This window comes from Indicator indicator, chromosome 13 (assembly GCF_027791375.1).
Source record: "Indicator indicator isolate 239-I01 chromosome 13, UM_Iind_1.1, whole genome shotgun sequence".
NCBI lineage: Eukaryota > Metazoa > Chordata > Aves > Piciformes > Indicatoridae > Indicator > Indicator indicator.
Genome location: NC_072022.1, coordinates 20,642,010 through 20,660,892, shown reverse-complemented (window position 1 = coordinate 20,660,892; position 18,883 = coordinate 20,642,010). Strand labels below are relative to the sequence as shown.

Genomic DNA, 18,883 nt, shown 5'->3' with positions numbered 1-18,883 from the left:
CTATGAACACCCTGGGACTGCCTCAGCTCCAGTGTCCCAGTTGTGTCTTGCTACAACTTTTGGTTGAAGAAAATGCACTTTAGAGGCTCTGTGTATAAACTATGACAGAAATGAAGTTTTTTGTTCATGAATGCACTTCTAAAAATTAGACAACCTTCACTCAGTGACACAAAATGCTGTCTCCATTTTGTTTCTTTTCCTTTGATATCCCCCTCTACTCTATTGTACTTTATGCCGTTAAAAAGCAACTTGGAGGAGAAAACTACTAATTTTTTGAGATTAATCTGATGTTCTTTCTTATGAGATAGCTGTTCTGAACTAACTCATTGGAGTCCCAGGTCTGCCTGAATGGACTTTACCTTGATGTATGGGGGCGGGGGGTGGGGTGTGGAGAGGCTAAAGAGACACCAGTATTCCTTCTTCCCACTCCTCCCAACTCAGTTTCTAGTGAGGAAGTTTCAGCAATAAAGAAAACATTTACATGAAAGAGTTCTTACATGCATCTACATTTTTGCTCCTCTAAGAGCAGTTATGAAGTATTTGAAAAGGGCTGTCCTTGAATGCAGTATATGTGGTACATCACCACCAGCAACTCCAGCAGTGGAAGCACCTGTGCAGGCCACTCTGCAGTGTAACACTACAAGTCATTATTTTCAGACCTCTTCTAGATAATGTTGGTAATTCAACCACCATTAGTCAGTACATGCTAGAGTATGTCTCATGTTTTTTTACTGTGTAGCTAAACATCCATAGGAAAAAAAAAGACAAAACTTTGGCAACAATGTCAAGAAAAAAATTTTTTATGGGTCTTTATTTTCTTTGAATCTTTATAAAGCATGAAGGTAGTACCATGGGAGGTGATCGAATTTCCTTAGAGAAGTACATTATAGTTATGAATTATGAGAGAATTAAAGATTTCTCTATTAGAGATTGTTCCTTTTTGCTAGAACTGAAGAGCATTGCTAGCTGGGGAGATTTGTACCCATTGGCATTATCTGAGAGACACAGACCTTTGAGCCTTTCAGTTATGGCAGAGTCTGCAATAGCTGGGAATCAAGAGGCAGATTGGAACACTTGTCTTAGTCATTTTCAGTGCTTCCCCTCCCCAGAAATTATGTCCTTTCTCCCCTTCTCCACGTGCTGTTTTCATTCATTTAAAAACTGTTATTGGCCCTGCAGCTCTCAGCCAGGAACATTTTCTCTGAGGTCATACAGGGGATTTGTCTGCCACGGAGCTATGTGGAAATAAAGGTAAAATTTTTGGAAGAACGAGTTTGGAGTTTCCTGGGCATGACTCTGATTGTGTAGGATGATCTGGAAATTCCAGAGCTTCTGGCATCTCCTTTTGACTTGAGCCAGAGAAGAAAGTGTCTTCCCCAGTGCTGGAGGAGTGAGGGTTGCTTTGGGATACTTCAAGAAAGTTTGCAGTGGGGGGTGTGAGAGAATCCTGCTGATTTAGAACTGGAATGCGATAGACAGCTCCTGTTACCTGGAATGGAAAGTGCTTTCCTGATATGCTTGTCTTGCTGCAGTGATGTCTGTCATAGTGATGACAGAGATGATGATGATGAGGGTGATGTGGTCCACAATTGGAAGAAGCATGGTGGTGATGTGGTTGGTGAGGACAGTGTGGTCTGTGGTGGGGAGGAGGATGGTGGTGGTGTGGTCCATGAGGAGGACAGTGTGGTCCATGATGAGGAGGAGGGTGGTGGTGATGTGGTCCATGAGGAGGAGGACAGTGTGGACTGTGGTGGGGAGGAGGGTGGTGGTGATGTGGTCCATGAGGGGGAGGACAGTGTGGTCCATGATTATGTGGTTCATCATGGGGAGGAAGAGGAGAGGGGTGTTGATGTAATTCCTCTTGGGAAAGAGGAGAATGATGCTGTTCATCATGGGAGGGAGAAGCAGAAGGGGAATGTTTGGGTTCCTCTGGGAGAGCAGGATGTGGTCCACTATGGGGAGGAAGTGGAGGACAATGGTGTGGGTGATGGTGGTGGTGATGTGGTCCACCATGGGGAGGAGGAGGAGCAGGTCCTTCATGATTGTCTTGATGTTCTTCATTGGAACTATCTTTATGCTCAGCATCTTCAGGTCTGGATTGAGAAGAGGGTGGACATCCATGCTTATGATGATGTCTGTGAGGATGTTTGTGATGATGTCTATGACCAAAATGATGATGAGGATGCCTGCAGTCATGTAGCTGTTTATAAAAAACACCAAGAGATGAAGTATTAAGTGAAATGTAAATAGGACAGAAGAAAGTGATGAGAAAGAGAGAGAGGTAGGAGTTAGTAGGTTTGCATTTACAGTTCTGTAAGGAAAAAAAATGGTGGGTTTTTTCAAGATAGAAGAGTAAAATTACTGAAAATGATCTGGAAATACTACACCATGACAGAGTGAAATCATATAACCCTCTGAGCAAAGTCTGGGAGGGACCAAAACAATATAAACCCCACGCTGGAGTAGCTGTTGTGATATAAAATGGAATTCCAAATACAATAAAGATTTTCTCCCTGCTTCTTGCATTCAGAAAGTACTTTGATTTTGTTTTTGGTCTTTACTGACTTTAAAGGACTTTAAGGATTATGACTCAACTGAGAGAAGCCACCCTTAGAGGGAGTAGTGGGGACAGTTCAATTCTAATTTATTCTGGCCATGAAAAGACAATCTTTTCTGACATACTGTACCACACACAGGCAGTAATGAAGGGAGAAGGGCAGGTAGCAACAGAACAAGGGGCAATGGTTTTAAATTAGAGCAGGGTAGATTTAGGTTGGACGTTAGGAGAAAGTTCTTCACAGTGAGGGTAGTAAAATACTGGAATTGGTTGCTCATACAGGTGGTGGAAGCCCCATCCCTGAAGACATTCAGAGTCAAACTTGATGGGGCCCTGAACAACCTGGTCTAGTCAAAGATGTCCCTGCTCACTGCAGGGTGGCTGGCCAAGATGACATTTGAGGGTTCCTTCCAACCCGATGCATGCTATGAGCCTATGATTCTATGACATAAAACAACTGTTGCAATCTTCTTTCAGCCTGGGCTGAGTGAGGCTGCTGTAGCCTGCTTGAGGATATAGCCAGAGACATTTCAGCAGGCGAGTACGTACCCGGGGATGGTAGATTTCACAGCTTATGTCTGTTCCATCGGGTTCATCTGGATCACTGATAACTCTTGCCTTGCAGAATCCCACGTGCTGAGCAAAAGCAAAGGGGGAAAAAAATCTGCATCTGGGTTCTGGTGATTGAATTCATAGAAACTACTGAAATGTCAGCATTTTAAGAGCTAGGCTGGTTCCTTCAGTACCTTCAATGTTTACATAACTTAGCTAGATTCTGAGCTTTCTGACCAGTGATACTTGCCAGTGATTAATAATGATTAAAATATGTGCTAGTCTTGAGTGTTCCTGACTGTGAAGATCCCTTTGCCATGTACACATAGAGGGCTACCACTCGCCATCTTGCTTCTCTTTCAATTTCTGTAAGAACTGGCCAGCTACTGAATCCCTCAAAATGACTACTCTGGAAGCAACTGATTTTTATTCCTTTTTTTCCATCTTTGCCTGCCAAACTTCTGTTCAGATTGGACTATTCTGAAATTCTGCTCAAAGGCCTCAAAAACATGCTGCATAGCTATGCTGCTCCAGACAAAACTCAAGGCAGAGATTTCTTCCAGACTTACCATTTGAAAAATAGTTTGTTATAGTTGTTCAGCATCACTTCCCTTAGCATCCTCTGTGCTGTGACTTTCACCTGCTATCCAGTTGCTGCACGTGGAACTGCTCATGTGCAAGAGAGTACAGAGCATGGGGAAGAACTTCTGTGTGTGGTTTCTGTAGTGGATTCTTGATCTTGATTATTTGGGCCATTAGTAACCCATTTCATGAGCACTGATTACAAAGCTTAATGGTATTTTACACATGCACCACAGTGATGGTAGCACTGAGAATAAAATTCAAACTCCCTAGCCATCTGGCTTGTGCTTCAGTCTAGTCAACTTTTGGCTCTGCTACCAGTTTGTTCACCTTTTCCAGTCTTCTGGCACCTAAGGATTGATGTAGGTTACTATTAGTAAGGGGAAGGTGAGGTGAGGAGACTACTTTCCTAGTAATCTGTAGACACACCTGAAGTATTACACTCACTGCTCCCCAGCAGAAGAGTATTAAAAAAAAAAACAAAAAAAAAAACAAAAAAACAACCAGTAACCCTGGGCTCACTGGGATGACATAATATGTGTTTGGTTTTTTCCAAGATCTCTGACTTGTATTGGTGTAAAACTTTTTGTGAAAGCAGCCTGAATTATTTACTAGGGAGTGGCTTTCATTTGAATGTGAATGCGAGATCCAAACTGAAAAGCTCCTCACCCCTAGGTCTGTAATATGCCAGACTCCAGATACATTTAGTTTTGAGACTGGCTCCTAATAGAATAAAAAGAAGCCGTGGCAAAGTTAGGATGTGGATTTGGCTGTGCTGGGCACATGCTTATGAGGAATACTTGGAAATATTTTGGGAAGATCATCCTGGTCTCAACCATTGTACCGGTTCTCATTCTAGGACATTACTTACAGCGTGCCAGTCATCCAGAAAATCACATTCCAGTGCCTGAGCTGCTTGTTCTGTGGACTTGGAACAGTTGGTCTCCTTTATAGAGAATTGTAAAGTGTGACCTTCACGGGAGGCAGTCTGAAACCAAGAGGTCAAATAGGAAATGGTTGCTAGGTGTATTTTTAAAAAATAATCCAGTAAAAAAAAAAAAAGGCATCCATACTTCATCTTGCTGTCAAAATCCTGTCTACATCATGCTTTCATTACCTGTGCTGTCCGAATGTTCACGCATTTGTGTGTATTCAGTAAGGAAAATAGATTGGATAATTTATACCTTACTTGTCACACACCTTTATGAGTTCTGGAATGGTTGTTTTATTTCTTTGTCTAGTGTGTCTGTGTTATAAAACCTGTTACTCCTTGCAGCCTGTGTTTTTATGAAGTAGCATCCTTAGAGTCTTCTCCATAAACAGAACTGCAGCTCCTGTACAAATACAGAGATCTCCTGGATCGCAACCACCCCTTTCCAGTGATGGGGGTATGTCACACTACAGTGATGATGTTAATTTGGCATAAAATTCTGCCAGTTGCTATGAGATTGTTGCTTTTTCTGTTTTCAGTGGCATAATGGATAGAGAAGGCATTGCTCCACGAGAGCATGGGAGAAGGTCTGTCTTATCCTGTTAGAATCCATGAAGAAGTGTTTCATTTTAATTTCCAAGTGCACTTGTAGTTTATTTCAAGTCTGTATTCAAGGTGTCCATAGCATGTGTGTGCACACAAGTTTCACTAATTTAACTAAATTGCTTACACTAATTTACTTTTTTACTCATTTTTTTAACTAGTGTTTTTTGGTGGTGGTGGTGGTGGTTTTGGTGTTTGTTTGTTTTGGGTTTTTTTGTTTTGTTTTGTATTTTACTAATTGCTTTACCCTAGTTTAACTACATTGCTGCACATACTTCATGGTATCTTTAAAATTATAATTCAGTTTCTAAGTGTTATGCAGTCTATTGAAATATAGTCATACAATCTAAATTGTCACTGTTGCTAAAGATGGCAATGTGTGAAGTCAAAGGAATCCATGATTCCTCCATAAATCCATGATTTTTTTTTAGGCGACCTAAAAGCCAGCCATGGGCTAAATGGAAGTAGGCATATGTTCTGCATGGGACTACAGTGCAGAACACTGTCAAGTTTGTGAGCAATATTAAAAGCTGCAGGGAGGTAGGGTTGGCATGCTATAATTCAGGCATTTCCAAGATCAACATGGATTACAGTAGACACCATGGGACTTCATTATAGAGGTGCCCTGAACTGAAACGTGTTGACAGAATGACCCTGATTCGTTTAAGTGAAGGTCTCCAGTATCCACCAACAAGAAATCATATTGATGTGAGAGTTATGCTTCACCCAAAGGGTAAGTCTTCATGTCAATATCACCCAAAGATGGAGAAGTCATTTACCAGAGCAAATAGTTCTTCAGCAGGTACAGCGCAGATACAAATCTACCTCCCATGCTTCAGAGCTCTCAGAGTGCTTTGCTCTGCAGCAGAAAGTCAAAATGCTCCTGAGCGTGTTCAACTTTGTATTGCCACCATGTACTAAATAGTCTAAGAGTAAAAAATTACCTGACTTCAGCTGACAGAATGTGACCACGATTATACTAATGACTGTACACCTTGAAGAACTCTGGTCAGCAGTAAATAAACTCTTGTATGTTGTGATATGATAGGTAGATAGGCATTCAAACTAAAAATACACACAGAAAGAAGGCTCTGACATTTTGTATGCCATCCCACTGTCATAGTTTTTAGCAGATGAGAAATTCTTTTGCTTTTGCATGCCTAAATTACAGTGGATAAGTCTTGGCAGAATTAGGACCTTCAGTTTTAGGCAGATGATTTATGTTGAGAGGTGACAAACAACAGTTCTAATCCTAGAAGGGTTTGAGCTCTGGTCCCATGGTTTTGAAGCTGCTCACAGAATTTTGTTGTTTATAAGTAATTCTAGGACAAAATGCCACTTACCATCTTTAAAGCCTTTTCAACTTTGTCCACGTTGAAGTAATTTGTGTGGTTACTCTGACTGTTGAATTTCTTCAGGGCCTCTGCAGCAATATTTTTATGTTGCTCAGTGGCTTCTAAGATTTCAACTTTCACAGGACAGTCTTTGCACTCTAATAAATCAGGAGGAACTGTGAAAACAGAAAATTTGCTAATGTTGTAATGGATATTAGTAGTCTTGGTAGTGTGCATGTGCCTTTACTGTGAAGTTGTAAAGAGAAACAGAAATACAAGTGGTTCTGTGGATAGGTGAAATACCTATCCCTTACTTCACAAATTTGGTTTGTCCTGTAATGTGAAAAAAAAACCTTCTGAAAATTAACATTTTTATAAATCATTAGCTCTGCCTTAGAGTCTTACCACCCTAAACTGTCATTCTTTCCAAGTTTAGTATTTTTTCTGATACTCATTATTATGTTTTGGTGAACTGGGATGGTAATATCACCTGACATTAATAAAGTATGCTTTAGAAGAGCAGGGTAACCTTTATTCTGTTACTCATTCTTAACATTCCATTTGAATTATCTAAAATATGAATTGCAAGCAGATGAATGAATCTGTTACAGTTACCATACACTAGTAGTGCACAGACTTGTAATGTGGTATGAGGGCTGGTTTGAGATATGCATTGGCTTACAGCAGTGGTTATTTTACCTGAGCTTAATGTACAATTAAATCCATGTAGTTGAGGTTTCTTCAGCAGCTGGTTTGTATATGTGATGATCTTACACTGGCCAAAGTCCTATGAGGAAAAAAAAAAACATGATTACGATGTTGTTTTTACTGGATTTAATTGGAGGTAGGTGATCATAGAAATTATGCCTCCTTTTAATGTACAGTACATCTAAGAATATCAGATGTGGTCATTAATGGAATGCTTGATCTGGTACCACTCAAAATTTGTCTTAAGATAAAATGGGATCTCCATCTACAAGAGCCTTTATTATAATTATCACTTTGGATGACTGAGTAGACAATGGGAAACTAAACCAGCCCTCTCAGTCATTCTAATACTTATTTGCAATAAGATAATATTAGCTAGCAGAGGAACTCAGGATGTTATGTTTAACAACTCTAGAATTAGGACATTATGTTTAACAACTCTAGAATTCAGTGGATTTTCTTTTTATAGTAAGACATACTAAAACCTAGTCTTCACTTAGAGATTTTGTGGCACAGAAATTTCTGGACAATTCAGATGAAGTTAATTCAGACGTGTAAGTCTGCCTGGGTGCCATTACTCACCATGGAATAGAGGTCATCATATTCACAAGACTCCCAGTGTCTTCTGGATAATACAGGGCATTCAGTTTCCACCACATCCAAAGTTAAGTAGAGGATTGATAAATTTCCCTGAAAGAGAAGTGCAGGTAAGAAAGAGTTTGTATGCAAGAAATGGTTTTTGAAGTAGATGTGTTTAATTTTTAATGCAGGTTCCCCAGTTTCCTATTAAGGTTTTTCTGATCTGACAAGTGTAGTAGGGGCTTAGGCTGGAAGGGATCTTTGGAGGTCATCTTGTCTAGCCTCTTGCTCAAGGTAAAGCCAACTTCAAAGTTAGAATCAGCCCAGTTCTGTATATCACCAAGACAGGTGATATACAGCGCAATATCCAGAGAGGTCCCAGAACTTCTCTGGGTCATTTCAGTACTTAACCACTTCCTCTATGAATTTTTTTTCTGGCCTTACATCTAGTCAGAATTTTCCTTTTGTATTTTTCTGTAGGAAAAGGGCTCTCAACACACATGTGGAATGGATTATTTAAACTTTATGCAGCGCCTGTGTGGACATTCAGAATGAACACAGATGTATTTTATTTTGTCATTTAGATAAAATAATGCAAAGCCCTTCACTGTGAATAAGTGTCCTCAGCTTTTATGAAATCTCATCCATTGAAATTCCTTTTTCAGATTGCTTCTATATAGATGAGACCTTGAGAATGAATTACTGCAGCCTAGTGTAATATTTTTATTAGTGAGAGTCCACCAGTGTCATGTTAAACACTACAGCTGCAGTGTGCATATGTCTTAGCATTGTCTCTGTTTTTAAAATAGGGGCTAGGTGATTTGAACAGAGACACGTTACTCAATAGTAGAATCAGCAAAAGCATACAGTTGTCCTGGATACCCATCCTGCCCACTAGCTACATGATCATTCTCTGCTTTGGGGTAGTAAGTATTTTGATGTTATTTTATAAATCCCAATAATTTCAAGCTGCTAGTCAACAGATAAGGTAAAGTGCAGGCAGAGAAGAGAACAGAGACAGTGAGAAAGGCTGGATTTTTTTTCTGATTTGTATTTATGGTATTGCAGTGAATGGGAAGGTAAGATAGCTAAGATAGTCTTTTACAAGATGTGCTTTTTACTAAGAGCCCCCTAAAACTGAAATGACTAAATACGTTCACATTGTCATTGAAACTTGTGAAATGCTAAAGAAGCCAGTTCATCCCTGGCAAGCATGCATTTGGATTCAACAAATTCTAAAGCAGAGTTTGTGTGAAATTAAGTGTCTATACCCAAATGTGTAGAAGAAAAAATAAGTCTCTTATGTGGTGCCTTCTTAGTTGTTATTAAAACATCTTTGGCAGCAGAGTTCTGTACTACACAAGCCCAGAACTGTTCTAGTGTGAATACTTGAGTATCTCATGCTTCTGGAATTCACATGTAAACCCAGTAGAGAACTGCTCTGCTTGTTTCCAAGAGGGTTGGTGTGATAGACTTGATGCACAGTGTTGCATGGAGATAATCAAAATAATGTTCTGATCTTCTTATCTTTTCTTTAAAAACAATTAAAAATAATAATTTTCTAATGCCATCTTGGCAGTGGAGCCAACACCACTTTTTGCATAATAGTATATGTGATTAGTATGCAGGAGACCACACCTGGTGGCTTTGATTCTGAGAAGGCAAAGAGACCTTTACAGAGAGAATTCTTCAGCAGTAAGATAGAAGAGACTTTTTTCTGCTCTTGTGGACTCTGTGTGGTAGCTGAAGCTGGCCTTCAGAGACAGCAAAATTCATTAAGGGTACAAAGTAAAATATAAGTGTAGTAGTCTAGTGGTTATAGCATTCATCTGAAAGTGTGAATCCTCAGCTCTGGAGTTATGAGTCTCTGTTTATGTAGTCAATAATTGTTCAAAATGTATAAACACTGAGATTTTGGGGTTTAGAAACAATATTTTTTTTCTCATTAACTAAATGAAATTTGCATGTCTGTAGCTCGGTGGCTCAACTTTAGAGGGTGCTAACACACACCTGCATCACAGCAGAATAATCTTCAAGGGTGGAAGACTGATCACTTTCTAAATGATCTCTTTACCTCCCTGCCTATTGCATAAAACCCAATAGTGTTACTTGCTACATCTTTATCTTTGAAGAAACAAATAATCCTTCAGATTTTCTGAAAGTATACTGGAAAACCTGTAGGAATCTGGACTTTGGGTCACTTTCTGAGCTTTTTCTTGTCCTAGCAAGCAATCTTATCCAGCCTCATCAAAAACTAGCCTGTTTTTTCAGGTGCCATATTAAGATATGTGCTCTCCTTGAACAGTGCATTTGTACCTGGATTCTAGTTTTGTAGCCAAGCAGATAAAAGGTAACCTACATGTCTTAGACTCATTTATCTACTAATTAAAGAAATTTAGTGTTCTGATGCTTTTTCTGCTGTTGATTTGCGTTGGCATTTAGGCAGTCATTGAGGAAGGTTTATGTATCCTTCCTAAGAAACAGAAATAGGAAGGAAATAGGAAGTGATTGGTATGGATTCTCTATCCAGCCCTTCCCTGGTTTTGTAGAGTGGCATTTTCATCTCCCTTGGCTTCCTCTGCCTTTTTCCCTTCCCTCCAGTTATGCACCTATCTCCAAAATTCAGATAATTACAAAACACAGATCTTCCAGGATACCTTGGTCTAATTAATGTTAAATATTTGCAGATTAAAGAAACCTAAGTTTTGAACATGACAGCTGAGACCTGACAACAGACAGGACAGATTAATTTCTGGTATTGTATGAAGCTCTTCAGAGCACCTCTTATGCCAGCATCCTGTCAGCCAACAGGATGGAGGGCATCCAGCACTGTTCCAAATCAAGTTTGTGTACAACAAATTGTGCATAAATAAATACTGAGATAGTGTAAACCAGAGCTGATTCATTGGATTATATCAACATCGCTCTGTAAAAAGCAATAAACATAAGCTTTTAATGATCTGGCTCATTAGTTTAAAATGACAGTCTCGTCTAAATCAGCCTTTAAGTTGCTACTTACTACGTGTAGTTGGTGTGCATCAGCAACACGGAATAAACCAAAAACAAGACCATCTCTGCGATGTCTGTTGACTAAATCCAGGGCCACTCCTGCATCTCTTTCGACGGCGTGACAGTCTGCAGGTATAATGCTTGTTTCCTTTTGGGCATAAGAGCACTGCAATAGTGTTAGAAAAAAAGCTGAAGCTAGAAGCAGCATGTTGTTTGCAGTGTTAGATCACTTCTGCACATACTCTGATGAAGCCAGTAGTCTGCTTTTAAATCAGAGTAGTCTGCTTTTAAATCAGAGTAGCCTGCTGAAGTTATAAACGAATGCTAAAAAGGCAAGGTTCTATATAAATTTAAGTGTTGTGTCAGAGGGCCATTACCCTGACCCTGGATTAACATCAGCAAACAGCAAGTAAATGATTATATAGCGATCGAGCAGATTTTCAGGAAAATAGGTCTTATAATACTCTCTGGACTACCCATCAAAGGGACTATATTTGTGCTTCTTAAAACAGGCATTGTGCAATAGTCCTTTACTACGAAAAATACTTCTTTTCTAACAGTGTGCTGCTGAGCTTGGCATTAAGAAGGCCCAGTATGTGAGTATTACACAATCTTGGCTTTCTATTTACTATAAAAACAGGTGAACTGAAAATATGCTGAAATATTTGTGGTCAAACAATGCCAATATCCATATCCCTGTTTTTACAGATCCGTATCTGGGAGAGGTAGTGAAAAGGAAACAAAGAGGTCACTGAGATTTGGAAAAGGGATGTAGCTCAAGGTGCGCTTGCAAGCTGGTGGGTAGCTTCTCTTCACCTAGAAGCACAACAGAAGTACTTGCTACTCTTGCAGCTCGAAAAAATTCATTGCAGACTTCTCTTGCTTTAGGTCATTTCTGTCTGGTACACTGTCTTAATGCCAATGTAATCTAGGCATGACATGAAGTGACGTAAAGCTACCTTTCCGTTCTCAGTCTGAACAGGTTTTGTGTGCTCTTTGGCTGTAGTAGCCATCATGAACTTTAGAGAGTTTCTGGTAGTTTTTTTATTATATTTACTAAAATAATTCAGTACCTCATAAGTTTTATACTTTTCACAGGATACACCTACATCGTCTTTTAAGCAGAGAAGAGAAGATGTTGTCTCAGTATCTTTTACTCAGGATAGTTTAAAACATTCATAAAAGGCCATAATCACTTGTCAAGAGACAATACAAAATTCAAATTCTGAATAAGAAAATACAAAAATTCAACGTGAGTCCAAAATTATATCATCAGATTCATAGGAGAAATTTTCCAAATCCTGGTTGCTGTGAAGAGTTGAATCAGGTTCTTATATCAAAAGGTGTTAGCTATGTAATTGACTTCATTTTTCTGTTTGAAGTTTTTCTGTGACTTGTTTTTGTGAGAAGCATTGGGAAATATGCTGGGTCATCATCCTTAACCCTTATTCATTTCATTAATCCTTATTTTAAAAAATCCAACTCTTAGCATGTTTAGTGTCTAGGAAATCATATTTTAAAATGTGTAGAGTTGAAGTAGTGGCTTTCTTTTATAGTTAGTTCAGGGCACACTCTAAAATTCTCTGGCATTAGACAAGCTAGATGAAGAACTTCACAGTATTGGAACCAGAAGCACTCAAAACTAATGTGAATTAGTTTAAAATGGCCTATTCTGCATGGATAGTCAGCTGCTGGAACTTGTAGCTCCAGAAAAATGTGGAAGCAGACAGTATCAGCAGGGTCAGAATGCCTTAGGAGAGTTCACAGGCAGAAGGTCCTTTGGTGGGTACTAGAAGAAGTGAGCAGCTAAGTGCTCTTTAAAATCCCTGGTACAACGATTCTGGATACTGGAAAAGCACAAAGGGAATGGTTTGCAGAAAGGGGAGCAGGACATATGTTTCTCCTAACCAGAATTGTCTTTTGGCACTGTGAGAGATGAATACTGGGATGGATGAACCATGCTTCTTACGCAGTAAGGCATATGGATTGGGGTTTTTTGTGTGTGTTTTTATAATGATTCATTATAATAATTCAGAATTTCTTCTGGAAGATTGAAAAAAGCAGTAAAATAAATGTTGTGTAAATAATCAAAGACATTAGAAATCTGTCTCATCAGTTAAAAATAATATTGACATCATTGCTATGTTCCAAATTGCACCCCTATTCATTACTTACAATGCTGTTTAATTTTTGAAGTGGGCAGTCATGGTGAAGAAAAGCATCAGATTAGGTAATTTATAATGGAATAAGCAGCAGAAAACATACAATTGCTGCAAAACTGACTGCAGAAGTAAAAGTGAGATTCTGTTCCCACTGTAGTGAATATTGTCTTTGGGATTTTTGTGGAAAATAAAGGTTGGACTCTATTATTAATGCAGTACAGCATGGACAAGCACTCCAGGCACAGACAGAGCAATTAATTAAATATTTGTTGTACTTGAGTCAGGATAATGTGTTTTTATAACTTCTCATTCAGTTTGATGTATTTTTTAATACTTATTTTGTTTTTATATTTATTGTTTGTAAATTTTGTGTGTTGTTTTAATGAAGCTATTTCTATAAACGGATTGCTGGCAGACTATGAATATTTGTCTAAACATGGCATCTCTCTTGGGTTCTTGTCAAAAGCTTGTTTATCTCTATGACTCATACCAAAGCTTGACCTGCAACAGTAAGAGCTGATCCAAATTCAAACTTTAAGGAGTTATTAATCAACATCCATCCGAAATTTCTCTACAGAAATCTGGGAGAACACATCAAAAAGAGGCTTATCTTCCCCACTTGAAAAGCAGCATATCAAATGTTTAATAAATAGAACTTTATTCTAGGGAGCCAGGGCAGAGGTGGGGGAAGAGAGGTGACAAACACAGGTGAAAATATGCAATAGCCAATTATACCTTTCCTGTAGTATATTCATTACTACTTACAGATATCTGATAGTTTGGATGGGCAACTGCTATGTTCGCTGACCGTTCTCTGCCTTCTGCAGCAGCACTTCACTCACAGGCTGGGATTATCAAATCACACAGCTTAATCAATTATGCAGGTAGCAAGACCTTAGCAGTCTCATAGCCTGTGCTGCTCTGCAGCTGCTGTTGTTTCTGCTCCTAAGGAAAAGTACACCTAACAAAAACGTGTGGGTCCACTTGCTTATAGCTGAGTTCTTGGCTAACTTCTCTTTATTTTTTTTCAGTCTGTGGTGCCTCGTAGCTTCATACTCGAGTGACACCTTGATGCAAAACAAGTTTTCCAGTTTTTGAGGTAGCTCTGCATCTAACAGAAACTCCCCGAAGTATGATGGAAATATATGTAAATGTGTTATGTGTTTATTCATGTCTCATTTTTATCTGCTAGGTGTAAACAAGATGCCCCTGATGCAAATGCAATGTTATACAAATTTGCTTTGGCTATGGTGGTAAAAGCAGCAGCTGCAGATATAGTTTCACCTCCCCGCCTGCAGCTTATTTTTCTTTACCAGTCACCTGGTTTTAGCAAGCTTTTAGAAGCTTCAGTACCTTGTCTATCAAATTTCATTCAAACAGACCTCAAGTTCAAAAGTTATTAGGGAGAGGTCAACTGTCAACTGACCAGGTTAACAATGTAGTTATTGAAGTCCCATGGCTGAGGCAGCCTCAAGAACTGATGCAGGGAATAAAAAGGGTGTCACTATTCCTTGTCTTGTCCTCAGTGCCTTTGGCTGCAAATTACTTTCTATAAAAAAGCACACTAATTGTAAGTTGATGACCATAAGGATATGGTGCAAGACTGACCCATTTGCTAAGAGGCTTGAGATCCTGGAGAGAAAAGTAGGGTTAAGAATTTGATGTTAAGAAGAGGGTCGAAGGCACTTCCAAGGGATTTTATTTTTTTCAGAGCTTGTGGCATTAAACTGTTCTTAAAATTTAAGCTTTAACCCATGCTGTAAGTTGTACTAGGCTAGCATAAGGAAAGTCTTGGCAACTGTTGTGATTGTATAGTATTTGACTGTATCTAGTGGGAGAGCCTTAAAATCTACCTTTGAAATTGAAGTAATATATGTATATATTCTGGATACAGCTGCTTAACATGTATAATCTCAGAGATGCAGAAAAAAGTATTTATCCATGAAGTGTGTACAAGAGACAGGTTCTGAAGCCTGACAAATAGAATTTGTAATTAGCTTATTTTATAAAACCCTTGATTTTTAAACCCAGCTTGAGAGCTTTGATGGCTGGGCCTTACTTTAAAAAATCAGCTTACTTTAGCTAATGTATGCATAAATAAGCCAATGTATCTTATACTGTACCCTTTGCATGTTACTGCTACTCTTCTTTGTTTTGTTTTGGTTTGGTTTTGGCATTCCTGATGCCTCACCTGTATTCAGAGATAAAGGCTTGATAACATCTGGTAAAAAAATTAACAGTCCTGGAGGTCACTGACCATTGCTGATCTGTGCCTGAAGAAAGCCGTGTGAAACTGGAATGTTTGCTGAAATAAACATCAAACCAGATTTTAGCTGGACGTTGCTCATACAACAAGTTAATAATAGCTGATATAATACCATAAGATCAGCAAGTGGTGAAAAAACTATGAAACAAAATTGCTAAGTGCATTGGGAACGGTATGCCAAAATTCATTCTCTGCTGAACAAGGAGAAGCAGCAGCACTTAACATTCAGGGTGTGACTGAAGGTACATAGAGGGTGTTACTGCCAGCTCTTTTGCTCCATTTGGCTAGAAAGTGAGAGACCAGGCTAGAAGATGGAGAGGTTCAGCACAATCTGGGCATGTTTTTTAGAGGGTTTGCTGCAGTCCTATCTGATCAGGCTGTCTTAAGAGTCAGTGTGTGAAGACCAGATGCATTGTGTCTTGTGCCCTTATCTGTTCCATGTGGGCGTGTTGGAGAGAGAAAGCTGCAGTGCTGGCCCACTCACACATTGGCATAAATCTGCTGAATCAGCAGCAGGATGTGATGTAGTGAGGACTAAACATTACCAGCTGTTAATGTTATCGACTCCATCTGGGAGTGCAGCATGATCCAGGTATGTCCTGAGGACAAAGGAAACACAGAAGCTGTACATCTTCAGTCTCCTACTTGTGCTTCCACAGTTTAGTGTTGGCCATTAGTACCAGGCCTCAGTTATGGAAAACATTAGTGATGGCCTAGGTGACACTGAAAGCTGGGCATGGGAATTGCTGTGCTGGAGTGGCCACAGCAAAGAGAGGAAATGCCCATGAATCTGCCCTGACCACTGGTGCTTGCAGGTCTGCACTGTGGGTACAGTTACTGCTTAGTTACACCTCCCTTCTGCTATTCATTTTTTAATCATAAAAGTGTTTGAATCCAAATCTCAGATCCAAGCTAGACAAAATACTGATCCAAACGTCATTTCTGAGCCCTGTCTGCTGAACAGGCTATACAATATCCAAACTGAATGCTCAGAGAATGCTGCAGACTTTCAGATGTTCTCTTCACAACTCCATCTGTTTATGTTCACACCAACTCCACTCCATTTATCCTCACCTGCTGCTGGTGCTGTTCAATTTGCTATTGTAATGGGCTGTAGTCAAGAAAGAGAACTAGCTGAAATGGGGTATTCCTGGCTGTGGTTAGCAGTTCATGAAGATGATTTCTTCTGCAGTACTGCTTTTGAGGAAGAATCTGGTTATATGGTGATAGAAATCTCAGTAGTATCATCAAACTGATGGAGGCAGAGTGCGATTAGAATCATCATGCAGTTAATAAAATAGACCACATTCTAAAATAGTGAAATACAGGGATTAACTGAAAAGAGGGGCAAAAAAAGGGCATTTTGAGAATCATTGAGGTGTGACAGGGTGTTGCCCCAATGCTTTTGTCCTCTGACTCACTGATGCCAACCACTGTGCCCTGCTTGAGGGCATGGAGTGACGCCTGGTATCCCTGATTATGGCAGTTCCTGTGCAGGGAGTTAGAACACACTGATTGTGTTAGGGCAATCTGAGCTGGCAAAGGTGAGACTTCCCAAGGGATGCTGTAATTTGATGATTTGATAAAAAGGGGAATGCTGACACAGCCTGGAGCTCATACTGCCTAGAGCTCATACTGCAATAGGAATTGGATAGAAATTGGATTTTATCATTTTTGGAGAATTACCTGATTTTGAATTGTTTTCTACTCTGATAGGAGTGAAACCCAAGTATGTTGAAATTTCTCACAATGTGGAATTGAAAAGGAAACATTTTTTTTGGCTCAGTTGATGTTTTCATACATAACTTTTTTTGGCTTATTTTAATTATATTTGTGGGTTTAAGAGTTTTGAAAATGGAAAACCCAAACATATTTGTTATGAACATTACTCCATACAATATTTCAAAGATTGTTTTGTCTCCACTCAAAAGAAAGTAATACTTTTATTTATATTTTATTTATAATAATGAAATAATACCTTTTTATCAAATTGCAGAATGTCAGAATACTTTAACCAAACCATAATTTTTTGCTGAAAAGCTTTTTGAATGGAGAAATTACCCAGCACCTCTAGGGATGATTCAGCAGCATAAAAGCTTCAGAAACAGTAATATTTTATTGATTTTGTTTTGAACAAATTATTTTACAGATTGGGTGGCAACTAGAGAAGGGCTCTGTGGTGCAAATAGCAGGGTACTCCTGGCCACAAGCAACATTTCTTTCCCATGTTCAGTCTTTTTATTCTTCTTGTCTTCTCATTTATTTATATTTGTTATTGTCAGTGCATTTGCTACGTCTGGCTACAGTGAAATTGATTTTTCTTAGCTATGGGCTGTGGCGTGTCCCTGTAGTTTTTATTATAAGGCAGTTAATATAACCTATCTCAACTAAGAATTAAGCTGATCTTGTAAATCATCGTTTTTCCTGCACAGCAGGGTCAGAAAAGCATAAGAACCTGAATAGCTTGGGCTTGATTCTCCACCAGCCAGAATTATTTGCAGAGGTTTCACAATAGCCTTTTTCACTTTCTTTAAGTGAGGGTATAAAGTATTAGAAAAAAAATAATCTGTCTGGAGATCTTCCATGGAAAATTAAAAAAAAAAAAAAAGCCTAAACTCATCACATTATAAGTAAGAAGTTAAGCCATAAAATTCCAAAACCCACCAGCTTTTAATTTTGGAACAGTCACCTTCTCTACTTGTACACCATGACACCAGGTATGGCTCTGTAAGGAGATACACCCCTGGAGGCTTGGCTGCTGGGGGCTCTCTGGGCCAACTGGCAGCACAGCTGGGGTCTGTTGCCCTTCTCCTTGGTGACTTTGGACACAGGCTCCCAGGCTACCATATGGAGAGGTCCCACCCAACTCAGGCCCAAATCCCACAGGACCTCCTGGTGTATTGCAGCTGTGCCTGTGCTGAGCCATGGACCCTGTTGATCCAGACACGGGTTCAGATCTGCAGCCTGTCTTCCTGGCCTGATCTCAGACCTGCCTCATTACTGTGCACTTGCTTGGACACCACTGGGCTGTGTGACTCTGATTTGAAAACTTACATAGCTGGCTTGATCTCAGATGTGCCTCCTTGCCCATGAACTTCTGTGGTGATCTGGGCTCCTGCTGTAACCAGCCCAGGCCTGGATCTGCCCTACTCGCCTTGCTCAGGTACCATGGGACAGGCCCCTGACCTGCCAGCCTGGCCATCATGCTTGCCCTGTCTCATCATCCCTTTGGGAGCAGCTGTCCCATACTGTGTCCTGACAGACTTTTACTACTGTGGATATTTTGTTCTGATGCCTTTGAGCAGTGTCAGCCCTTCAGGTTCTTTTACCCGCCACAGTTACCTTTCCTTCAAACTCTTACTGATGGGAAGAATTAAAATGAAATTAGAATGTAAATTAAGAGTAATTAGTAAAATTAAAAGCCAAATTATTTGGTTGGAAAATGCCCCAGTTAAATTTCTTTTGTTGTGCTTTCTTAAAAAATTGAGAGCTCTCAGAAGACTGTAATAAGCAATTTATTTATTTAAAGCTGTTGCACAAATTGCCATTTTGGCCATTATGTTGTCACACATAGTAGAGATGATTGAATGCTGACTAGAC

General features: G+C 39.5%; 1 protein-coding gene across 1 annotated transcript; it reads right to left on the bottom strand.

Moving 5' to 3' along the window:
- Positions 1-1,207: 1,207 nt before the first annotated feature.
- HRG (histidine rich glycoprotein) lies at positions 1,208-11,063 on the bottom strand. Its single transcript, XM_054386255.1, has 7 exons — positions 10,866-11,063; positions 7,850-7,957; positions 7,259-7,346; positions 6,569-6,735; positions 4,563-4,679; positions 3,107-3,193; positions 1,208-2,200 (listed from the first exon to the last, which is right to left on the bottom strand). Exons 1-7 carry the CDS (start codon positions 11,061-11,063, stop codon positions 1,208-1,210), a joined length of 1,758 nt encoding a protein of 585 aa, XP_054242230.1.
- Positions 11,064-18,883: the final 7,820 nt, after the last annotated feature.